The sequence below is a fragment of the Gracilinanus agilis genome, chromosome 4 (genome assembly GCF_016433145.1).
Source record: "Gracilinanus agilis isolate LMUSP501 chromosome 4, AgileGrace, whole genome shotgun sequence".
Lineage (NCBI taxonomy): Eukaryota > Metazoa > Chordata > Mammalia > Didelphimorphia > Didelphidae > Gracilinanus > Gracilinanus agilis.
The window spans coordinates 358,264,646-358,289,628 of record NC_058133.1 but is presented as its reverse complement, the minus strand read 5'-3'; the positions used below and the strand labels follow the sequence as shown (position 1 = coordinate 358,289,628).

Sequence of the window (24,983 nt, the reverse complement as noted above, 5' to 3'; positions counted from 1 at the left end):
CTACCGCCTCCTCGAGTAGCCTCTTCCTCCGTCCCTCCCTCCTCTCTGGGTCCTCCCAGCAGCGGTATCTGCGTGTGCTTGCGTGCTCCACTGAAGTCAGCTGTTTTCCCCTAGGAACTCGGGAGGAGTTTCGCACTACAGGGCGACCGCGAGCCCAAGCCTCCAGTCCCTCCCGAGCCGTAGCCCCCAAGGGTGGGTGGGTGGGGCGAGCGAACGAGCTAGGGTGGGAGCAGAGCGCGCGCGTGCTTGCGTGAGTGCGTGCTTGCCAGCGTGCGGGAGCGCGCAAGCTCGAGCTCTAACTCGGTTTCCCCCGGGTGGGCGGCGGCGGCGGCAGCGGCGGCGGCTGTGGAGGTTGAAGAAGAAGCCGCGGCGGCAGGAGGAGGAGGAGGAGGAGGGGGGAGCAGCGGCGAAATGGCGGAGACCGTAGCTGACACCCGACGGCTGATCACCAAACCGCAGAACCTGAATGACGCCTACGGGCCGCCCAGTAACTTCCTTGAAATCGACGTGAGCAACCCACAAACCGTGGGGGTCGGCCGAGGCCGCTTCACCACCTATGAAATCAGGGTCAAGGTGAGGCCTTTTCTGTCCTCGGTCCTCCCTGCCCCACCCTTGGCCCGGACTGAGCCTCCTCCCGTCACTCCCCCCTCCCCCCAGTTTCAGCGCGCCCCTGGCCCCCCTATTGGGCCCTTAGCCTGCAATGAGGCGTGGTGGTGTGGGGGCGAAGGTGGAGGGCGCCTTCCCTCCCCTTCGGACCCTGATCGTTGACGTTGGTGCCCTTATGGGGGGGAGGGGGCGTCCCTGTTGGGGTCCTGTTTTGCGCGGGGCGGTGGTGGGAGAGGGAAATGTCATAATTGTTTCTGCTTCCGTGTGAGAGACGCCCCCCCTCCACCTCCGCCCTTACTCCCCGGACCCTTGTGGGAGGGGGAGGGACTCTGGTTCAGGAGCCTTCCATCTCTTATCTGAGGGATGACATTTAGGTTTGGAAGGAACAGTTCTACCGATATGGGGAGGGAGTGGGGGGAGAAAACATCTTTTAAAATGACAGCTTCAAAGGACAGGGGTGCTATGGGAAAGAGTGGTGTCTCATTTGAAGCCACCCCCGCTTTCAGTTCCTGGAGACCTGTTTCCCAGTAGTTGTCAAACTGGCTGCTCCATGCCCTTTCCTTGTAGTTGGGGTATTGGCTTCCATGCCTGGAAAGGCCTTGGGGTGTTCACACCATGTAATCCATCAAACTGTAGGAAGCAATTTCGACTTTTATTTTAGAGAGGGAGAAGGGAAGGCTCACTGATTAGGTGCTGCTGATTTGATTTGAATGGAGAATTGAAGTATTGGAGCATAGAGCAGCCCTAAGACCCTGTAGCACTTGGTCACCATGATGACTGGGAACCTAGGACATTCCACATTCCAGGAACTGGAACTGTATTAAGGAAAGTCTACTCATTTAGGTAATACATTCTAATTTCAAGATTTGCACTTTACTGAATGATGAATCAACTAAAGTAGAAACACACACTTATCATTTCCTGACTAGTATTTGTTGGCAATAAGTAATTCAGATGATTTGAAAGATGCTAATTGAAAATAGTGGTTCACTGTAGTTCAGGATTAAAGAATTTGCCCATGTATCAAGGTAAGTATCTTTTAAAAATTAATTGCATAAGACTAATTCAGCTGTTAAAACATAACAAATTAGTTGATTAAAATTGGAAATAACAAAATTTTGGATTTGGATAAGTTAAAATTTACATCAATATGTTAGTAATGAGTTGTAATATTAATGGAAGTCTAAGAAAATGGCTCCAGTCTCATTGTTTTCATTCTCTCATTTTAATGTTTTTGACTGCTGCAAAATTATTACATAGGAAACATCTACTTTTATTTTAAGATGAAACTCATAATTCAGTTTTTGTTGCTTTATTCTTTTTCTGTTTAAGATTCTGTTTGCCATTTGCTAAATAAATAGATGAAGTTTTACTGAACTTTAAAAATCCAAACATCTTTGTACTTAAACACTTTCCTCAAATGGAAAGTAGCGTTGTGCATATTGATATTGGCTTAAAAACAGTTTCATTGATGTTTTATATTTATATCAGTCATTTCTGGTGAGGATACTTCTTCCCTTTCCAAAATGAATGCTTCCTTTTAATTAAAAAACAAAAAAGTTTGATATAGTAGTTGAATCTAGTGATGTATGTAATAATGTCCCTTCTGATTCTGCCCCTCTCCCTCACACCTTCTTTATATTTTGTTATTCTCTGGGCTTTATTTTAGTGATCTTTTCATTTACTTTATAATCATTATGTTTATTATTTCATTCTGCATCAGTTCATAAAAATCTTCCTATGTTTCTCCAGATTTTTTTATCATTTATAATCATATTTGTATACCATTTTTTCAAACCATTGCAAATTGATGGATAAAACTATAGCAAAAGTGCTTTTATGAATATTATGTTATATATTGGAACCTTGTTTTAGTTTTTTATTTCTTACATGGCAGTTAATTTAACATTATATTGACAGCTTATTTAATACAGCTGTCCCATCGGCCCTTATTCATCAATGAATTTTTCTGATAAAGCATATCTCAGCATTCTTATTTCTGAGTTTCCATAGCTAGTACATCCTGCCACATAGATGAATCAGAATTTTCTTCTTGTATTTCCTCTTTTCAACACAGATGCTTTCGTTGGAAGTATTTGTTCAGTCTTTTTGTAGTAAATGACATCTCAGCTTTTTTTATAATCTTTACTTCAAATGAAACTTGTGATTAAACCTAAGATATGGACATTTTAATAGTATTTTTAAAATACTTTTAAAAAATGATTGCATATTGAATTAACTTATTCACAAAAAGTCCTAGTTATATTCATTGTCAACTATTATTTGTGAAGTTCTGGAAGGATTTTTTAGAGAGGAGGAGAAGAATTATTATTTTCAAAATCCTTGGAAGAAAATGAAGGCTAGTAAACCAGGGCTTCTCCCCCAAATGGAGGACTTGGAAGGAACTCACTAGGGGGAAAAAGAGACCCATGGCTGATGGATGTTCAAGAATGTAGAAGTTCCAGGCTCTGAAGGAAATTCCCAAATGAGACTACAGCTGAGGTATGATGGCAAAGTTTGGAAAGTCTCAGCAGAGCTGATAAAGAGAATGAGTGGGGGAAAGAGGGGCCCAAAATATTAAATTTCATAAAATCCAACTAATTCTTGGAGTAATTTTGTCTGGATGATTGATGGCAGATTAAGATGTGTCACATTCTCCAGTATTCTTTGGTTATAAAGATAGTATTTTAAGGAAAAGCCAAAAAGGACCTAAGATTATTTGGGCTCCTGGAGGAGAAAGCCAAGAAGGAAATTCAGGAAGCCACTCTTGTTTTGGGGTGTGATTACTTTATGATAACTTTAAAGCAGAGTTGCCAGGGAGGTTAAGAATTTTTTGTCTTAAGTATTGAAATTTTATAATCTTAACATCTGTTATGAACTTATTATCTTGATGTCCAAAAAAAAATTTTCCTTCTCATCAAATACAACAATGGACAAATTTAATTAATTTTTTTTTAAACATTTTTTTTTAAACCCTTAACTTCTGTGAATTGACTTACAGGTGGAAGAGTGGTAAGGGTAGGCAATGGGGGTCAAGTGACTTGCCCAGGGTCACACAGCTGGGAAGTGTCTGAGGCCAGATTTGAACCTAGGACCTCCCGTCTCTAGGCCTGGCTCTCAGTCCACTGAGCTACCCAGCTGCCCCCTAATTAAGTTTTAGAATAAGTTCGTTTCCTAAATTTTTTAAACAAGACAAAAGGACTTGTGCAATTGGATTGATTAAATTGATAGATTTCATTATTGTTTAACCTGTTCCTAGCTTCACAGACCATCATGGAACCACAAGAGGAAGACATGTATTTTTTTTAAAGTCCAAACATAGGAAACATGAACCTGAATTATTGGGTGAAGTGATTTATCACTTTGAAAAGAAGGAAAGCACATGCAATGACTTCTCCATCTCTTGTTCTACATAACTTCATTGGTCACTGCATCTAAGAAATACTTATTGGATTGAAATGGTTATCATGCTAACTTTTTCATTATGTGCCAGCATTGTTAGAATCTTACCCTAAGGAAAATTGAAGATTTTTAATAGTTTGTATTTATATAGTTTCTTACAGTTACTAATGTTTCAAGTAGTTTTGTGTACAGTATTTCACCTAAGTAGGATCATAGAATTTTGTAACTGAAAGAAACACTAGTGATTATTTAGCCCCATTGGTGTCAGTAATTGTTAAGCTCCTACTGTGTGTTAGGGACTATGCTAAATGCTGAGGGATACAAAAAAAGGCAAGTCATTTCCTTCCCTCAAGGAGCTTACAATCTAATTGGGGAGATAACATGCAAAGATATAAAAAGCAAGGTGTATATACAGGATGAATAGGTCATAATTAACAGTGAGAAAGTATAGGAATAAAGTGGAATTTGGTGAAAGCTTCCAGTAAAAGATGGAATTTAATTGGGAGTTAAAGGAAGCCAAGGAGGTCAGTAGTCCACAAGATGTGGAAGGAAAACAATTCAGGCATAGGGTACAGCCAGAGAAAATACTCAGAGATGAGAGATGGAATGTCTTGTTTGAAGAACAGCTAGTATCAATTTTAAGGTATCCGTTACAACCAGGTGCCCCTCCCCTCCCACTCAGGGACATACTAGAATTATCATTGAGGAGACATGATAGCAACAGTGTCTTCTCTTTCCCATGCTCTTCATTAACCACTGTATGTACCATGATTATAAGGCTTTAGGGAAATGAAAATCAACTTCTCTTCAACATCAGAGGAACTATTGAATTAAATAATTCCACTCATCACAGATGAATCAATTCCTACATAAGTTGTGCTCAGAGTTGCACAGTTAATTTAGTTGTATGGCTAGAACTACCAGGTCTCATGTGAAATGCTCCCAAGTTTTGCTGGTCTTTCTGCTGCTATACTTTGCTGCAAGTGTTCCATTTTCTTTAAATGTTTATATCCTCCAAACCAAAATACGGGCTGAAAAACTTTAGGAGGCAAAGAAATCAGGACTATGCAGCAATAATTTTTTTAGAAAGTTTGCTGGAAGCTTTTCATTACAATTGGTATACAAAACTTCTGCTATGTCAAAAGGTAACTTGAGATGAGTAACAAGTGATTGGTGACAAAGAATAAAATAGGAAGAGAACATCAAAGATTAATAGTGAGCAGCAGACCCTAACTAGCAAGGGAGTCAATGTCAATAAAATGACAAACAACAATACTGTTGTCTGGGGGATAGGTAAGAAGCTCGTTATATCTTGGTAGCCCCTAAGTGCATAAATTAACTTCTGAAGGGGAAAAGAAAAGAAATTTATATAGCCTTGTTAAAAATATCTTACTTGATCCTCACAACAACCCTGCAAATTAGTTGATGTTATTATCCCCATTTTATAATTGAGGAAACTGAGGCAAACAAATTAATTGGCTTGACAAGAGTCACAGGCCTATCAGTTTAAGCAGTCCACAGGAGAGAACATTCATTCACAGTGTACACTCATACAGTGTGATTTAAGTAATTTATCCTTAGGCCTAGTGTAAGAACAACTTGGTAACAAACATTGGTCCAAAATTGTGATTATTACAAGTGTTCAATCAGAGGCTAGATCATTTGTCAGGATAGTATAAGAAATATTAACTGTGTATATATGTGTGTTGGGGAATCAGATTGACAAACTCTAATATCTTTTCCAACTATGATTCTCTGATAATATGTCCTATCTCATCTAAATCTGATAGAACAATATATTGATGTTCAGTTATGACACAAAATTTCAAAAGGTTATATTCAGTATTCTTTTTTAAAAAAGATTTTCAAGTTTTTTCTCTCCTACTCTGGCTCACTCTCCACATTCGTAATGAACAGTGCCAACCAGTGTGATGCTTGAATATTAGGTGGTTAAAATAGCAGAGGATCCAAATATCAGTAGAGGCCTTCTCATTTATTATACCTATGCCATCCCTATGTTGTTTTCTATGCAGAGATCTCTGACCTGTTTAGTGTGCAATACCTCAGTTTGCTAGGATTTCTACTTCTGAAAATATGTATATATTGTGTTAACCAAACTGTTTTAATTAAGACTCCAGTCTTAAACTGATAATCCACTTAATTTAATGTTCAGTATGACAACATGTCATACTGTAAGTATGTAGAAAGAGAATATGAATACTGAATTACATTTATCACTACCTGAAGGATATAGCAAAAAAGTAATCTCTGTCGGAGAAATCTCTAATGTCTCTTGAAATATACCTAGGCTTCATCGAATTCCATGGTTGGAGAGGATTGTAGAGATTATCTAGATCAATACCCTCAGCCTATTTATTATGCATGTAATTTAATAATTAGAGATTTGTTCTTTTGTATTTAAAAAGTAAAATGGGAAATGTAACACATAAACTTATTAGTCTTCTGAGGTAATGTAATTTTCAAATTACAGAGCTCATTGAATGACCCCGAAACAACTTCTTTAATTTAAGGCTTATCTTTTTAATCCCAAAATATTTCAATTCTTCTGTGGCTTGGAGTTATGGGAACACTATAGTCTATTAAAAGCTAAGTTTCACTCAACAATGAAATACAGTAGAAAGAGCATAGGATTTGGGGTCAGAGGACCTGGATTTAAATAAACCAGCTCTTCATCTTACTGCCTGTATGACCTTGGAGAAAATTATTTGGGCTTCATTTTCCTTATTTGTAAAATGAGGAGGTTGGATGTGATGACCTTTAAGATCTCTTCCAGTTCTAAATCTAGGAACCTGTGAGTTTAAGATGGCTGTGCACAGAACAATTAAGAGACTATAGAAAAGAATTAGAAGGATGTCATTAGTGCTGGTGCCCCCTCCAAGGATACAGAGCACCACCCATTCATGCCTTCTCCCCCTTTATGAATCTTGTCCATTCCCTTCTAATATATCTTCCATAGAAGATCTCCCCAACTCATTGGATATTTCTTCTCAGTCTTCTAGTGCTTCATGGCTATCCATTATTCCTTGTTCATATTATATGACCAGCTTACCTTTAGGCTACTCATCATCTAATGTTCTTACCTCATTGTATTTGTGCTTTCTGGCCCAGACAGAAATACCTACCTGCTGTTTTCTATAGCTGCTTCAAGTTAATTCAGTTTTCCCTTTTGTTTAATGTTCTTTTTGTGCTGTTCTGCCAGATTATGTGTTTGTCCTCTCTGAATTGTTCTGCGAAGCTTTTTTATTTAGACTAAATCCCATTTGAATCTAGTTACTACAGTAACTTTTTTATCCTTTTGAGATCATTAATTGCTTTTTACTTTATGCAGCTATAAATATGTCACATATATAGTTGATTGTGATGTACATATAGACATAAAATATTTTATATATGGATTACATGTAGTAAATAGATATGCTTATCTATAACTACATGTAATATTATTGTTCCCATTTCAGAATGTGCTTATTGAAGATAAGACTATACATTTTTGAATCCTTAACCAACTAATCTATAGGAAGATGTTAATTAAATATTGTTGACTGCCCTTTTTTTCTCTTTAATTTTTTAATTGGTGACTTAAATACAGTTGGTAGCAGAATATTTAAATGTGAATACAATAAATGTTTTTGATCTGCCAAGTAAAGCTAATTAGCAATTCTTGGTTATATATGAAATTGAAATTATAATCAAAGGCTAATCATTGTGTGCTTTTTAAAAAAAATGCTAACTGACATCTACTTTCTTACCTCTACAAAATCTTTGAGAATAATTTGTATATGTGTCAAGGGCATCTTTATAGTTATGAATGACAACTAGGTGGCTAAGTGGATAGCGAGCCAGGCTTAGGGATGGAAGGTCCTGGGTTCAAATGTGGCCTCAGACACTTCCTTGCTAAGCAAGTCACTTAACCCCAGTTACATAGCCCTTATTGCTCTTTTGCCTTGTCTTGGAACCAATACGTAGTATCGATTCTAAGATAGAAGGTAAGAGTATTTTAACAACAAAGGTATGAGAAGAGGAGGAAATTTTTTTCTTGCAAACTATATTCTATAACAAACCACATCTTAGCAGTCATATAAATGACTAAAAGGTACAGAGAATATGAAATATCACTTGCTTGATTTTTAGTAAAGAAGAAAACATTTTAGTATGCCCTCCAATGTATGCACATATATTTACTTTAAGTTTTGTATGTACTAACATGTATTTTATAAAACATACAAAAAATAAAATTTTAAAGGTTGAGATGAAGATGAAGTAAAAACCTAAAATATTTTGAATTTGATGTTACAAAAACTTATTTTTGCTTTCATTAAAATATGATTAATATTTTTATTGAATGCAGTGTGATTGGATGTTATTTTTTTTTAAATCTCTGCATACATCTTGGGGAATGGGGCAAAAGTGAATGGTAGTTGTTGGCAATTTCTTGGTTCCTTTGCTCATTGTAGGCCAGGCATTTGAATTATCTTCAGATTTTTAATTTTAAATTGAAAAATATACAACAGTTAAATAATAGGTTATAACAGTGAAAATAGCTTTTCATCAGGAGTTCAGTTTGTAGGTTTTCACTATACACATGGCAAAAATGAGTGAAATGGAATTGTCTTCAATTGCAACCCAGTAGAAAAGTTTTCACTGTAAATGTATTCTAATTTCTTTCTGTATGTTTCTGTTTAATCAGGGATATTGCACTATAATTTCTTTTTTTGTGATTGGGTATTTTAGTTGTATTTTTGTATGTGTGGGAAATATCAAGATGGAAGCAAGAAAGGTAGATTATGGGTAGATTATGAAGAGCCTTAAATACCAGAGGGGTTTATGTTTGGTTTTTTTAAATTGGGTACAACTGGGGTTTATTGAGTAGTGGGATGGTATGGTCAGAACTGTGCTTTAGGAAAATCACTTATATTGCAATGTAGAGGATGAATTGGAGTAGGGAAAGATTTGAGGCAAGGAAACCAGTTAGGAGGCTATCATAGTATTCCAATAAGAGGTGTTGTGTGAATGGAAAAGTAAAATCAATACAGGAGATGCCACAGATAAAAATGATAAGGTTTGAAAACTACTTGATATGTGGCATGGATGAATTGCTTTTATGAGTACTCTGCGTAGGACTGGGTTTTTTAACTTTCCCCAGGGCCCAGTGCAGAAGTGGAGAAGTTGGAAGCTTGCACTACAGCTTAATTATGCTAAGGCCTGGTTGTTTGAAAGGATGGTTATACACTTGATAGTAATAGGGAAATTTGGAAGGAGAATGAGATCACAACCCTTCCATGCCTAACTTATCTGTGATGCAGTTTCTGCCATTCTAAACAAAAAGGGGGTGGGTGGACTCTTAGTCACTGATCATTTGCCCTAGAGCATGGAGACCACTTTCTACCATATACCTGCCAAAGTTATGAAGTGATATGGAGGAGGTGAGGCATTTACTGGGGGAACAGAAAGAGAAGTTCCTGGTAGCATTTGCTTTTTTGAGTACTATGAGTAGGATTGGGTTTTAACTTCCTCCAGGGCTCAGTGCAGAAGTGGAGAAGTTGGAAGCTTGCACTAAACCTTGATGAGTTCTGTAGAAAGAGTATTGGGTGATAAATGTGTGAAATCATAGAATGTTACAAATTCTGAAGACTCAGCATTATGTAGCACTTCCTTAATTGATGGACACCTTAAGGCTTCCAGTTTTTTACAATAAAAGGTGCCTATGTGAATTAATTACATCTGAATTGTTTCTCTGCTCTTTTGGGGTAGTCTTCTAGAGAATGGTATATAGCTACAAATCAAAAGCCATAAACTCTGAAGAATAAATATTGGAGGTCACCCAGAGGACAACAGAGGAGTTTGAATAGACTGCTGAATGTTGCCATCACAGAATTATAAACAGTAAGCAATGTAGAAAGATCCATTCTTGGTAATGGAAATAGGCTTGTCATCCAGTGAAAGTGAGGGATAACCAATTCTTCTAGTCTCTTCTCTTGAAGTACAAGACAACAATAGAAGGGCACCCTCTTAGATTCTGGTTCTTTGTTCTCTTTCAGTGATCTCCTTGAAATCTGTAATTTCATTACTTTTCTCTTCCCAATATTATCTTCTTTCTTAACTTATAGCTAGAGATTGATTATCTAGCCCATAGCCCTTTAGGAAATCACTGTGGGGGTTGTCAGAAAGTACTAATTTAGTTTCTTCAGTGTTAGCTGTAATACCATGAAGTGAAAAACTGGAGAGGGAAGTGAAAAACAGATATTCCTCATAGAAAAAGTTGTGAATCCCTATGCTCTAACAGTTGTACATGGTAGCTAACATTTATATAATTACTTTTATAATTTACAAAGCCCTTTCCTCACAACTCTTATGAAAGATAAGTAATATTACATGATTTTATGTGATTTTTTTAAAAATTATTTTTAGAGACATATGACTTTGAATTTTTACATTTCATCTTAATTTTAGTTATGTTGCCATGATGGTCTGGTTCCCATTTTATAGGTGTGAGGAAAGCTAAAGATAAGTTGTAATATGTCTACTCACATGGCTAGTGAAGGCAGATCCGAGACTCAAGACCAAGACCAAGTCTCCTGACTCTTAAGTTCTTTCTACTACTACATATTTTCTTAGTTTTTTTTTTTCCCCCTTAAAGTACTCACTGGAGAGCATGGCCATTAAAATAGTAAAACAAACATGGGTTCATACTGATCGTTTTTTATGAGGAGCAAATAACCTGGAATAAAAAGCATAACTTTCAGTTAAGGTCTGTTGTTGGGAAATACTAGGTTTCTCTTGAGAGAGAAGGAAAATTAATAGTGAATTGATGAAAAATCATTTTCTAACATTGAATATAGGTTAAATTTTAACAGGGGATGTTGAATGTTATTGACAAGCCTTTGAACCTTCCAACTTCCACTATGAGCAAAATCATGGGAGTGTAGTAATCTGTTTCTTTGAACTATATATTTAATGGGGAAATGCTTACAATTAATCCAGTTTGTGATTCCAAGTATCAAAGTCTAGAAAGATATTTCTTGAGCAGTGCCTGTGTGTTTCAAGAAAACAGGATATCTGATTCATGTGTTTTTTCTCATTTTTATTTATTTATTTTAAACCCTTTAAATTCCGTCTTAGAATCAATGCTACGTGTTGGTTCTAAGGCAGAAGAGTGGTAAGGACTAGGCAATGGGGATTAAGTGACTTGCCCAGAGTCAAACAGCTAGGAAGTGCCTGAGACCACATTTGAAAGTAGGACATCTTGTTTCTAGGCTTGGCTCTCAATCCATTGAGCTATGCAGCTGCCCCCTCCCCATTATTTTTATAGACATCATGACTTTGCATTTTGTTTAAAGAAAATCTTTTAGTTACATCTTAAATTTAGGCATGTTGCTGTGATGGTCTGGTTCTTCTATTTTCATTTTTATTTTTTTAAAAACCCTTACCTTCCATCTTGTAGCTGCCCCTGATGGTCTGGTTCTAAAGGAACCTCAAAGAAGAAAAATGTAGCCTCATACTCAAATCTAATTATAGGCTGTATTGATAGCATACACACCACCAGTAGTAATATTTGCATACAAAAAGAAAATGAAGTTATATGTGCTAATTGGTTTTGCTGGTCATTACTTTTCTTAGCTATCTTTTCTTTTTGTTGAGAGGCAAAAAACCATACATAGTAATTCTGGGAGAACTCATCCCTCTCCAGAATTACAGGATGACAGGCTAACTCCAAGTAGCGTTGGACTGGTAGAAATAGTACTCAGGAGATCCTTGGGACCCTGAGGTTTTTTCAAAACCAATAATACTATTTAAGGAAGTCAGCAGTTATGAGTTATCTAGATAAAAATGTACACAGGAGTTGGTAGGATTCCTTTGGGGTCAGACACTGGACATCAGTCATTTTAGCTTGTTTTTAACTACCTATTACCTGCCCTTCTTGTGAGGAAATGGATCCAACAGGCCAGTCTACCACACAAGCTAATTTAAGTTTAAGTATTGCTCATATAAAATTTAAAAAAGAAACATTCACTTAAGAGTTGTTGGAGTTGATTCTTTAAGGGATGAGAGAAAGGGAATAAACATTTATTAGGCTGTGGGTACTATGCTAAGTGCTTTGTAAATATCTCATTCTATCCTTACAACCCTATGGGTTAGGTACTGTTAATCTCCATCTTATAGTTAAAGCAATAAGAGTGACTTGCCTAGGGTCATACAACTAGTAAAGTTTGCTTGATTTGAGCTCATGTCTTCCTGACTCTGAGCCCAGTGAATGCAGCACCTAATAAATCACCTTGGAATATGTTAGAATTTAATTAGAGACTCTTAAAAAAATATATATATATATATATACATATATATATATAATCTACGCTAACCTTTAATATCTTTTGCAATCCTTCTGGTACTTTCCCTCTGTTGGTTATTTCCTATTTATCTGAAATATAACTTATTTATACATTATTTGCATGTTGTCTCCCCAGTTAGATTGTTATCTCTGATGGCAGGGATTGTCTTTTGCCTTTCTTTCTTTTCCTTAGTGCTTACCACAGTGCCTGGCATCTAGAGACACTTAAATGCTTATTGACTGACTGATTAAAATTATTTTAATCCTGTAGGAACTAATTCATCCTTATGGGCATTCACCAAAACTTCTAGGTAAAATGAAAGAGAATCTTGCTGTTAAATTAAGATCACTTGTTCTATTTAAGACTAGATGATGTCATTAAGAACTATGGAATTGCTTTCTCAACTCTCAAACTGAGACTGCAGATTATGAGTTTTTAGCTATAGAGTTAGTGTGTTTAATAGCAATATAAACTAGATAATAAACTTAATCAATTCAACATCCTGAAAGTTTTGTGGGTACAAAATTAAGCCCTTTCCTCTTGAAAGGACATAAAAGAGCATAGTTATGGGGTAAAAATGGGAAACTTTTTTGTTCAGACTATCCTAGGAGATTACAGTGATAAGTTTTAAATTAATTTTAGATCCACTGAGGTTTTGTGATATCATTCCAGTGTGATTCTGTTCTCTCTGCTTTCTAGGTTTCTTTCCACAGGGCTCTGCACTAAGCAGTTTTTCTCCCACAATGATACTAGGTTTTTTTCCTGGTTTGTCAATTTTGTGTTTGGTTTTTTTATCCTGATTATTCCCTTCGAGCATTCTTTATCTCAGTGATATCTGGGCTATTTGATTTCTACCAAGTTCCACTTGCTTAGAACTATATAATGTGAAACTAAGTTTAACTTCTCTGACAACTGATTTTTTTTACCTATTCACTACTGAACAGAATTGGTGATAGAGGAGCGCCAAGAGAAATTTTATAACAAGGTCAAAGAATGAATATAGTTTGAATTTATTGAAATATTCCTACTTGGGTTCACATCCATCAGGTTTAGTCTCAAGACTGAAACACATAGATTACCACCAGATATGACCTTTGGTCATAATATTTGAAGTAGGCTTACTGGCATTGTTTGAATTTCTTAGGGAAGGGTCGAAATGAAGACTCAGAAATTTCACATTAGTAGTTTTTCCAAAAGACATTTTAGTAAATAGATATAAGGGGGAAAAAATTTAGTGTGTATGGTCTGAAAGGTTAGGAACAATTAAAATTAGTTCTTAGACAAAATTTATTTTACAGGTTTTAAAGTTTGGACTAAGACTGAAAGACTTTTCCTGCTTTGTTGCATTTTACTTTCTAATTCTCATTTCTCATTTTTTTTTTTAACTTCATTATGCCTTTCCAGAACAGACTAATTTTTCTTTCAGCTTTCCATCATCTTTTGGCACTTTGTTATGTTTTATCCTATCTGCTACTTGTTTCTTGTGTGTTTGCCAGAGTTTCCTCAACTAGATCATGAGCTTATTTACAATAGAGATCATGTTTTACACTATTTTTTAATGTTACAATACTAAATACATAGTGGATACTCACTAAATACTTGTTAAATTTCTTAATTTAAACTAATCATTGACTAGTGGAGTTTCTTGTTCAAGTTTACAGATAAGAAACTAAAATATATTTGAAAAAAAGATTTGAGAGATGAGAAATGAGAGAGAGGTACTAGAATGTCTCCTATTACTTAACCTTGTTTTTCTTGTCTTCTCTCTTGCATTTAAGATTTCAGGAGGGAGAGCATGTGAAAGAGAAATAGCAGATGGTAGGAAAAGCACTTGGAAATGCTGAAAAAGGAGCAAGAATACACTACTTTTACCTTACTGTAACTGTATCTTAAAATAATAACAAGTTGAATGTACTTTTCAGGAAGCTATTAAAAGTTGTGCTAATTTCTTATCTATTAAAAACACAAACTCATTTCTTTGATTCCTAAAAGTTATTAGTTGCTTTTAAATTCTGAGTTTTTAATAGTGGTTCATTATCTGAAAATCCTTGGGCAAAGTTATAACAGTAAAATATACTTTTTTCATAGAATTATTGGATATTTTTGTTTTGGTCACTATCAGATTAACAAAACAATTATGACTCTAGGTCTTTTCTGAAAGGAATTAAATGTTATGGTGTCACTGCTGCCAGTCTGTAGATCTGAAACATACAGACTATAGTGTTTAATGTCTTTTTTTTCTCAGCTAATCACCACTAACTGGATGAGAAAGGAGCCAGTTAGGAAAGTGCATTAGATTTTCCTTCATCAGTATGGATATTAATTGTTAAGGAAGAATGTGTGTTTACAGCAATAGGAGCAAGTTTTAAAAATAAATCTTTTAAAAATGTGTTCTTTTCTTTAGGAAAATGTCTGTTGACAGATATGGAGATATATCTCTTTATATAGAAATATCTATGTCTTCTAGCGAACTAAAAGGCTCATTAAACTTGTCTTTTGGTATTTCTTTGGTTTGTTTACAAAATGAAATTTCATGCTGTAGTAAAATCCATCAGTTTAATTGTTTTTGGGGGAAGGACTGGGACTTTTTCTGTCTTCTGGGTGGCTTATTAAATCATTGCAACTAACTGATGTGCATTCGCTTGTAAAATTTGTTACTGGGAGAAGCATCACCATTTTATGTGATGATGACCTTTGTTTTATTTATTTATTAAACCTTTACCATCTGTCTTAGAATTCATACTCTGCGCTGGCTCTAAGGCAGAAAAAGCAATAGGGACTAGGCAGTGGGGAGCTTAAGGAACTTGTCCAGGGTCACACAGCTAAGATGTGTCTTGTTTGGCTCCCAATCTGCTGAGCCACCTAACTGTGCTCTTTAATAATTATTTAGAGAAGGTACATGAACATGAAGTTCATTGTGTAGGTTCTTTACTGAATTCTTTAATATTGATTGTCTAGAGGTTACTTATCTAGCAATCTCAACTATATAGAACACAAAGATACAATTGAACAGTGTGATATTCATTGTTTTTCAGTCATGTCAGACTTCCATTGACCCCATTTAGGGTTTTCTTGACAGAGATACTAGAGTGATTTGCCATTTCCTTCTCCAGGTTTTACAGATGAAAAATCTTTGTATATGATTTACATATGAGGAAACTGAATCAAACAGGGTTAGATGACTTTCCCAGGGTCACATAGCTAGGAAGTATTTGATGCCAGATTTAAACCCAGGAAGATGAGTCTGCCTGACCCAGTATCCACTGCACTATAGTTGCAGACATCCATTGAAAAAAAAAATAGAGGTCCTTGCCTTAAATGAAGCTTAAATTCTACTGGGGAGAAGTTAGATATATACAGATAAGCAAATAAATACATATAATGCAATGCACAAAAGAGAACAGAAGAAGATTCAGAATGAAAAGATAAGCTTTGAAAGTAATACTGAATTTATTGCATACTTATTTTAAGAAGCAAGCTCCGTGTTATTAGAGATGTGCAGTTTCACATAATTTACTTTGCATATGGAAATGCTCTTGTTTGTTGTAGTTTAGGAATATCAGAATTTTTTGAAGGAAATGTAAAAAACAATAAAAATATACATGAATTAAATACAAAGTAATTTTGGGTTGGGGAGAGTACTGACTATTAGGAATTGAAAAAGACCTTATATAAACATGTGGTGGCACTTGAAATCTAAGGATTGCAAGGAGGGGAGATTGAGTTTTCTATTCCGTCTCTTCTGGTCTTCTGTTTTCAGGGAAGCAAAAGTTCTCTGATTTCTTGTCAAATTCACAGATATGATTTATTCTCAGAGATGCTAAGGCACTACCTCAGATCCTATTCATTCATACTTTAAGTAGGGTTCTAACAATTTTGCTTGGTTTTCCAGATGTGGTGATATGTAGTCAGTGACCTTTGATGTTATTATTATAATTGTTTTGTGGCATCACATACTGGGCTAATAAAGATGAGAACTTAATTGGTAAATGTAGTGTGTTCTGACTATTCCACTGATGTCTGTTCCTCTCCTAGAGCCCCTCCCTATTTTCTGAGACACCATAAATAATATTGAAATTAGGCCAAAATCCTACAATGGCCTCTGAATGTTCAAGTGAAAGGAAGAGTCAATCCATTTGACAAACTTCTTTGTTGTCTTATTTTTCGGAAATTGCCATAGCAACCCCATCTCATCAGTCAGTAGTAGCCCTCAGCATTAAGGCAAGACCCTCCTCCAGGAATAAGATTACTACTTGCTGAAGGCTCAGATGATGAATAGCATTATTTAGCTATAAAATATTTTTAATTTGTATACATTTTTAGACATAATACTATTGCACACTTAATAAGCTATAGGTTAGTGTAAATATAACTTTTATAAGCAATGAGAAACCAGAAAATTCATGTGACTATTGTCATTGTACCACCCTAGTGTAGACATTTTTCAGGCAAACTACAGGCAGGAAAATTCCTTTGCTCCCACTATGTACCCTTACCTTACTCTGAGTCAAAAGTTTGTCTCAGTTACTAGTAGAGGGGGAATTGAGGTGGTACAATGAAGCCTCCTGGGAATGGGCTGGAGAGATCCTGCAGGCACTTACAGGACAAAACTGCTTGACCTGGAAGGGAGCTGCATTGCCAGCACTACCTCTGAGCCTTTCCCCTTCGCCTTGTGCTCACAATCTGCCCTGAGTGCCTATTCTCATCCCAATTTTGATAGGCCTGAGCATAGGAAGCCTCTTCCATTGTTCTCCATGGCTGACTATGCTTATTTCCACAATTCTAGGCCCCCTTCTCCTCCTATTCCTCCTCCTAACTATAGGTCCCTGAATGATTAACTGGCTGGTCAGTTTTGTGAAGGATGGCTTTAATGCTGTCCAACTTATGGTCCTGAGGCTACAATATCAAACAATTTTCCCCTTGGAATATGGTGAAACCGGTCCTTGGGAATGATTTCCCGAGGGTCCAAGAGAAAAAGTGGGGAATGTAGAACCCCAAAGTTATGACACAGAAACTAAGCAACCACAAGCAAACACAAGCTAGGGACTCCCAGATCAGGATGGCTCTGAGAAACCTAAAGTTACTAACAGGTCAGGATGTCTTAGAGAAATCCATGGTCACTAACAATAGGGTGTTATTAGGCTCCCAAATGTAGCATAAAGACCCTACGTGCTTGGGGAGACAGCCAAAAACCATTAACTACAAAGGCTACTTCAAGAACTACAGGGTGCCCCTGAGTCTGCCGATACCCGCCACCTTTCCCGCCACCCCAAACATATATAATCTTTACTCTGACTATGCGCCCCACCCAACTCCTTTGCTGAACTCCCCTAGCACGCACTAGAAATAAAGACTTCCCTTTGCTTGGATTGCAATGTTTCCGTGTGCTCCTTGGGTGGCAATCCATTCGGACCCAAACAGATTGTGTATGCTATCGGATACAATTGATGTATTGGTAGAGGCACCATTTTATATATATACACACACACACACATGTTCAGAATATAACTTTGGATGTTCTTAGATAACCTTGTCATTAACAAGAGTTAAATTATATTCAGTATGCCCTGTTTTAAGAGAGAATTATATGATTTTTAAAAAATGTTTTTACCTTTTGTGAATTTTAAAAACTTTTGTAAGGTACACTTTATATAAGGAAAATACTTGAATTATTTTCAGAATTAATTGGATTTCAATATGGAGTTAATAATTTAGTCATTTCTTGGGGACAACTCAGCAAGTCTCTGCCCTCATATACATATTTAAGAGACCTCTATTCAAAATAGTTAAAGACAAATTCTGTTGATTAAGGAGTAGATAAATGTTTTTTATCTGGACATTTCAGTTTTATGGACCTTCTCTCTCTTAATAAAATTAAATAAGGTGTTAATTACTCTGGCTTCTTGAATGATTTTTTTTCTCTAGGCAATTGGGAAGAAAAAGTTATTTTAAGTAAAAAAAAATTGCCTTCTTTTGTCCAGGAAGATGTGAAACTCAGCTTTGATTTAGAATATCTTTTACTAGTTTTATCAATTTTGGGGGGAACAATTTCTTTGAATTTCCCTCCTCATCAGTTTAGATGTCAGATCTTGAAGAAAAGTATGTTTCCAGAAGTAGGAGCAGGTCCTAAAAATGAACAGGCCCTTAAATGTATTATTTTCTTTTGGATATTGACTGCCTAAAATATCTCTTAGCATGTAAACCACCTCTCCCTGCAACAGACAATCTAGTGTTCATCTGGGACTTGGGAAAGCTCAGTCTGTTTGCTGGGTATAGATTATCTATGTTGCAGTTTACTAGCATATGTCTTGCCGTGGTCCTCCTGGTCATCCTGTAATTACTAATGTAGTCCCTTTTTTTTTTTATCCATGCTTAAAAGGTTGTAGTTGGATAGCCATTAATAATGAGGAAAATGATAATCACTTATGAAGCACCTAGTAACTAATAAACCTCCAAATCTTTTCTTTCTTTTTCTAAAGTGAATTTACTTCCTAGCTTGCAGTATCCCTTTCCATCTCAACTGCTGACCTTATACTGAGGGATCTGAACACACATGTTGATATATCCTCAAATTCCCTAACTTTACATTTCAGTACACTCAAACTTCCATTCCTTCCTCCACATCAGCTTCAGACAAAGAGAGTCATTCCCCTTGGTGATTGTCACTAATGTTCTACTCCTATGTTTTAAGAATTCTAAAATTTCCTGTGTCATTTAATTAATTAGGAAATTATTGTTAAGCACCTACAGTATCCTAGGTATTGTGCTAAACACTGGAGATGCAAAAAGACGGTCTGTCTTCAAGGAACTTTCCTCAATTACAGCCTAAATATTGTTCTATTCTTTCTTTTGCGTAACTTCTCCTAAATCTCTTCTTCATTCCCATTTTGGCCTCAAATTTCTTTACCTCTTGCTTTCCCAGGTCATCATCATTCCTGCTCTGGCTACACAATTTACTCTCTTCTGATTCTTAACCTTGTAGGGAACCAGTTTAGCTCAATACTTAACATTTTTCTCATTCTTCTCTCCCTTGTCCTGTTACCACTCATGTCCTACCAACTACCCCTTTTTCCCCTTACCTCTCACCATCTGCCTCCTTCGCTTATACTCATATGTTGCTGAGCAGAGCTGGAGGGAATCATACAACCCTTCTGACTGGGTTCATTATGAATTTATATTATTTCAGCTGGACTCTCCCAGAATTCTTTTTACTGCTTCCTAATTGGTTCTAGCACAGTTCTTATTCTGGACCTCTTAAGGTTCTGACAGTACTTCCCCTCCCTCCCCCCACCCCCCCAGTTTAGCTAAGGACCTTACATCATATTTTACCAGGAAATAGAGGCCATTTGCCATGATCTCCCTCCTCCCTCTTTGTCTTCTTATTTAACATCCTCCATTATCTCTTCCCTTTACATCTTCCATCCAGTGTGCCAGTCACTTGTGATTCAACAGCATATTGCTCCTACTATCATCTCTCCTTATCTACTAGTTCCTTGCATCTTACAAACATGCCTGCATACCCCATCTTTGAAAACAAAAGACTAAACTAAACCAAACCCCCCCCAAAACCTTATTAGATACTGCCATCTTTGTTAGCCATCATCTTGTATATCTCCTCTGACTCAGCTAAATTCCTTTAAAAAGCCATCTTTACTCAGTATTTCTACTTCTTCACCTCATACTCTTCTAAGTTCTCAGCATTCTGGCTTCCAATTTCACTGGTAATTTTGGAAAGAGCAGCTATCTTTTAACTGCTAAATGTAATAGCCTTTTCTCAGTGCTTCATCCTCCTTGATCTCTCTGCAGCATCTGGGTTTTTTGTCTACTCTCACCTCTGGGTTTTTCTGACGGTGCTCTTGGTTCTTTTACCTTTCTAACTACTTGTAAGTCTCCCTTTCTTTGTGTGTGTACCAAGACTCTTTGCTGGACTCTGTTTATTTTATTTTTCTCTTTTAAATTCTCTTATTAGGTGATCTCAAGGAAAGAAGGGAACAAGTATGTATGAAGCAGTGTGTCAAGGCTTCGGTATATAAGTCCAAGCCAAATAAACAAAGAGGAAAGCAGTCTTTGTCCTCAAAGAGCTTATATTCTAATAGGTGAAGGCAGCACATAAAAGGGAGCTGAACCAGGTTAGGGGATGGACAGAGGAAAAATGAAAAAGAAACATGATTTCTAGGAGCATGATTTTGAAATCTAGAAACTTGATTGGGAGGAGAATAAAGGCCAATTTAGAACCCATCACAAAGTGGGGGGGGGGCTTGTCAGTAGTAAAATGGGGAGGGCTTATAGAAGGGATATTTGGTGTTGAGAAGGGTACCTTTCAGACTTTCAGGGTAGAGTTGTGAATAAATTTCCTTTTGTTCATAATTCCTTTTCTATTTTCTTGAAGAAATTGCTCTGGTCTTTGAGAGATCATTACTAAACTCCATCTATTTGAGAGCTGTTGATCAAAAGCCTCAGCATCAGGCCTAGAGACAGGCAATCCTGGGCTCAAATTTGGCCTCAGATGCTTCTTAGCTATGTGACCCTGGAAAGTCACTTAACCCCCATTGCCTAGCTCTTGATGCTCTTCTGCCTTGGAACCAATACTTAGTATTGATTCTAAGATGGAAGGTAAAGGTACAAAAAACAAAAACCGTACATCACTGCATCTTGTTGATAGTTCCTAGATGAAAATATAGGAAGATGTATTAATGTGGATAGCTTAGTAACAGAACTGGTTTTGATAATTTCCTTGGCACTAGTTAAAAATTATACTGTAAAGGACACTTTTAAAAATAACGGGGAATTGTAACACTGGAAGGCCATGTACTTGGAAAAAACCGAACTGAATACCTTGGCTTAGTGACAATCTACATTTCAAAAGGGTCTCCTGACTAAAAGCTTTTTCTTTACTAAATGACTTATCCCCAGATATATTTGGAGTTCATCTAGGTTATAAACCATATCTGTAATTATTCATGCCATTTCAGATTAAGTAAAACTAGTATCAAAAATCCTGAAGGGAGAGGTAATGGCTGTAGCACTTCTCAGCTTATCCTTTATCTTCAGATGCAGATATGGGAAGAAATGCAACCATTTAATGAGAACTATAGTGGGGCATCCATTTACATCTCTGAGGATTGACTGAATAGAGCATGGCCTGTTGAGTATACTTTTGATGTAGTTGCCAGTCTCTTTAGATGTACACGTGACACTATCCGAAGAAATATTAGAAACAGCTAGTAAACATTTTTTCAGATATCTATTGTTAAGCTGTATTCAGATGACTACATAGAAAGTTTTGGCCTTTTTGATTAAGTTGTTGATGATAATTCAGCCACATATAGAGTATCTGTGAGTTATTACCTAAAATAAGTCACCTTCTCTAATATGTAATTAGTTTCTTGAAGCCCAAGGAAAAGACAGCTTTCTGGGTTTGGACCTGAAGGGAGTATCCATCTCACATCTGTACTGAAGTATCAAAAATCTTTCTGTAAAATATCTAATATAATCCTGGGTCTGGGTTGAAATTAACTAGTAGTGGTTTAAAACAAAAACAAAAAACAACAAAAATCTATTTTTTCTGTAGACAATTGGTTCTCAAACTTTTTGGGTCTCAAGAGAGTCTCAAGACTCTTACTATTAAAAATTATTGGAGAGTCCCAAAAAAACTTGTTTATGTGGGTCATATCAGTACTTATTGTTTTCAAAATTAAAGTCTTAGTATTATTAGAAAAATAAGTTTTGATCTCGCAGCTTACCTGAAAAGATTTCAGGGACCTTTTGGTTCCCAGATCATACCTTTAGAATTGCTATTTTAGACAATGACCTAAAGTATCTTGAATAATGGACATCACTATGTCCAAACATTTCATCATTTAAAGTTCATTTCAAATACTTTGTAGTTCAGTTCTCTGCATTGAAAGATTATAAATGCAAGGAAAAAAAACCATGAAAGTGGATAGCTTCAATTTTGATAGTGTTTTTAGAAACTTTATTTTGCTCTTACACCTTTTACCCCAAGATATGGTTAAAATGGATACATGACTTAGACATAAAGGAAGATAGGATATCACAAGCAAATTAGAAAAACATGAATAGAAGCAGCTAGGTAGCTCAGAGAACTAGGACTAGAGACAGGAAGGTTCTGGGTTCAAATGTGACCTCAAACACTTCCTAACTGTATGATCCTAGGCAAATCACCTAACTCCAATTGCCTAGCCCAGTGATGGGCAAATTACAGCCCACTGGCCAGAAGCGGCCCCTTGAAATGTTCTATCTGGCAGAGTGAAATTATTCCTAATCTGATGAATACAATGAGTAAGATACGATACAATGAAATTCGAAAGAGGTGCCTTAGAAACAGACTGACATATGAGCATTTCCTTTCCTTTGGCCCCCTCTTTAAAAAGTTTGCCCATCACTGGCCCTAGCCCTTACCACTCTTCAGCTTTGGAACCAATATTAGTATTATTCTAAGACAGAGGGTAAGGAACTAAATTAGAAAAGAAAAGAATGCAGAATATATTAACTATAAGGTTTGTGGATAGGAGAAGAATTTGTGGTTAAATAGAGCATTATGAGATGTAAAATGAATTTTTTTTTAATTTTAAACCCTTAACTTCTGTGTATTGACTTATAGGTGAAAGAGTGGTAAGGGTAGGTAATGGGGGTCAAGTGACTTGCCCAGGGTCACACAGCTGGGAAGTGTCTGAGGCCGGATTTGAACCTAGGACCTCCCGTCTCCAGGCCTGACTCTCACTCCACTGAGCTACCCAGCTGCCCCGTAAAATGAATTTTTTATTATATTTAAAAGGTTTTATACAAATAAAAACCATGTACCATTGATTAGTAGAAGTAGAAGGCTGTGGCTGATTATGAGAACTAGGTTATGACAATCCTTGTATGTGTCTGTGGCAGAGTAAAATTGCATCTCTGAAGAGTTGAGGTTGATGCACTAGGAAGCTAAAGCTAGGGCTTTTGAATTCCCAGGCATAAGTATAGGTGTTAGAGAGACTGTAAGTTAGACATTTTACAACCTGAGAAAAAAGAGATAGATACAGGGCCTCCATTTTGAGTTGAAATTTGGGCTACTGAGACTAGTTGTTATTCCCTGTATCAAGCTGGTTAAATTTTCTTTGGAAATGGTAATGCTCTATCAATTTTTGTTTTTATATCGATTTCCTTTTTTTACTTTGACTCAACAGTTTGTTTATTACTCTTTGTTCTTAGCAGATTACTGTTCTGACTTTATAAAGACTGCTGCTGTCAACATTTTTTTTTAAAAGAAATTCATCATATTTGGAGTTTCCTATGTCCTCATTCTGTCGACTTTTTGCCCCCCAAGAAAATGTTAATGATTTATAGATGTGAGGCATCTGTATAGTCTATATAAGCCTTTAGCCTCTCTTAACTCCTAAATTATATCTTCCAACATAGTTTTCGGAATCTTCTCCTTTGCCTGTAGTCAAGATGAAGTCTTTCAAGTTTTCAGTTATATCATTTTAATTTGGATAGTCATACAGAATTCTTCAGAAGAACTCCTTCACCTCTTCATCTTCAGAAACATTTAGCAGATAAACAACTATCTTTAACAAGGCAAGCAAGATAAGATGACAAATATTATTCCATAAAATGATGTTTTGTGTTGTCTTTGGGGGCATAATAAAATAAATTTCACCAGATCCTTTATTTGTCCCTCTAAAGTGAACCTGTGTCCATTCAACTGCATCTTCTTTCTGGTTTCATTTACAGTAAGAATGTATGTACTCTCACTGGACAAAGATTTTACATGTAAAATCCTGGTAGCTAATATTTTTAGATGTTTTTAAAACTATATGATTATTGGCACTGTTTACCTCCCCTTTCTAACATTGTGCTATCATTGAAGAAGTAGAAATAGAATGCCCAGGACTGAGGGCCTTGTTTGTGTTGCCATGGCCAGACTACTGGAAAGTTTCTCTGTACTTGATTAGGCTGGTTCTTGGAAAGCCAACCTAGTCTGTTGCCAGTGTCATATTTGAGTCCTTTGTAGCATGGTAAAATCTACCAAAGGTTAACTTCTGTATTCATAGCATTTAAAACTAGAGTAATTAATGTTCTACAATGAGATAACAGTATGAGTCTAGGGGAAGCTTCCATAAACAAAAGAAAATCATGGAACTCTTGGAATGGGAATGAACTCTTAAATTTTGGGCCTCGTGTTAATGTCTAGCTAATGATGATAGCTGTGCCATTTCATTGGATTCAGTTTTAGTTTTATTCTAAATAATTTAGTGTCCACAAGAATTCATAATCAGATGTGGTACTTCAGTGGTAAGGTTTCATAGGTCTTTTGTGTTAATCTTGGTCATTAAGATTTGAAATGATCTAATTTTCTAATAAATTTTACCACTTTAAATCTGGTAGGTTAATAGAAATGTAGTAGACAAACAATTCCTTCTTGCCAAAATCTGAAGTGATATATCTTAAACTCTCTTAGGGTAACTGCCTTGCAAAAGAGAAAAGGCTAAGGCATAAAAGAAAAAAGCATTAAAAATACTTGAAAACTGGCCATTAATTTTGTGGTGAACTCTTTGATTTTGCTCTTTTGGAAAAAAAAGCTTAGGAGAGACTTTTTACAAACCTACTCTCAAAATGGTGAAA

The 24,983-nt window shown here is 36.3% G+C and overlaps 1 protein-coding gene across 5 annotated transcripts in view; it reads left to right on the top strand.

Moving 5' to 3' along the window:
- The first annotated feature begins 269 nt into the window (after positions 1-269).
- SNX3 (sorting nexin 3) overlaps positions 270-24,983 on the top strand; it is a 36,483-nt gene continuing 11,769 nt past the window's right edge. For 3 of the 5 annotated variants that reach the window (XM_044674319.1, XM_044674320.1, XM_044674315.1), the window contains exon 1: positions 270-573. In XM_044674319.1, coding sequence (XP_044530254.1) covers positions 412-573 — 162 coding nt within the window. In that variant the 5' untranslated portion in view covers positions 270-411. The remainder of the gene's footprint in view (positions 574-24,983) is intronic. The other 2 variants (XM_044674318.1, XM_044674317.1) reach the window with 2 other exon arrangements.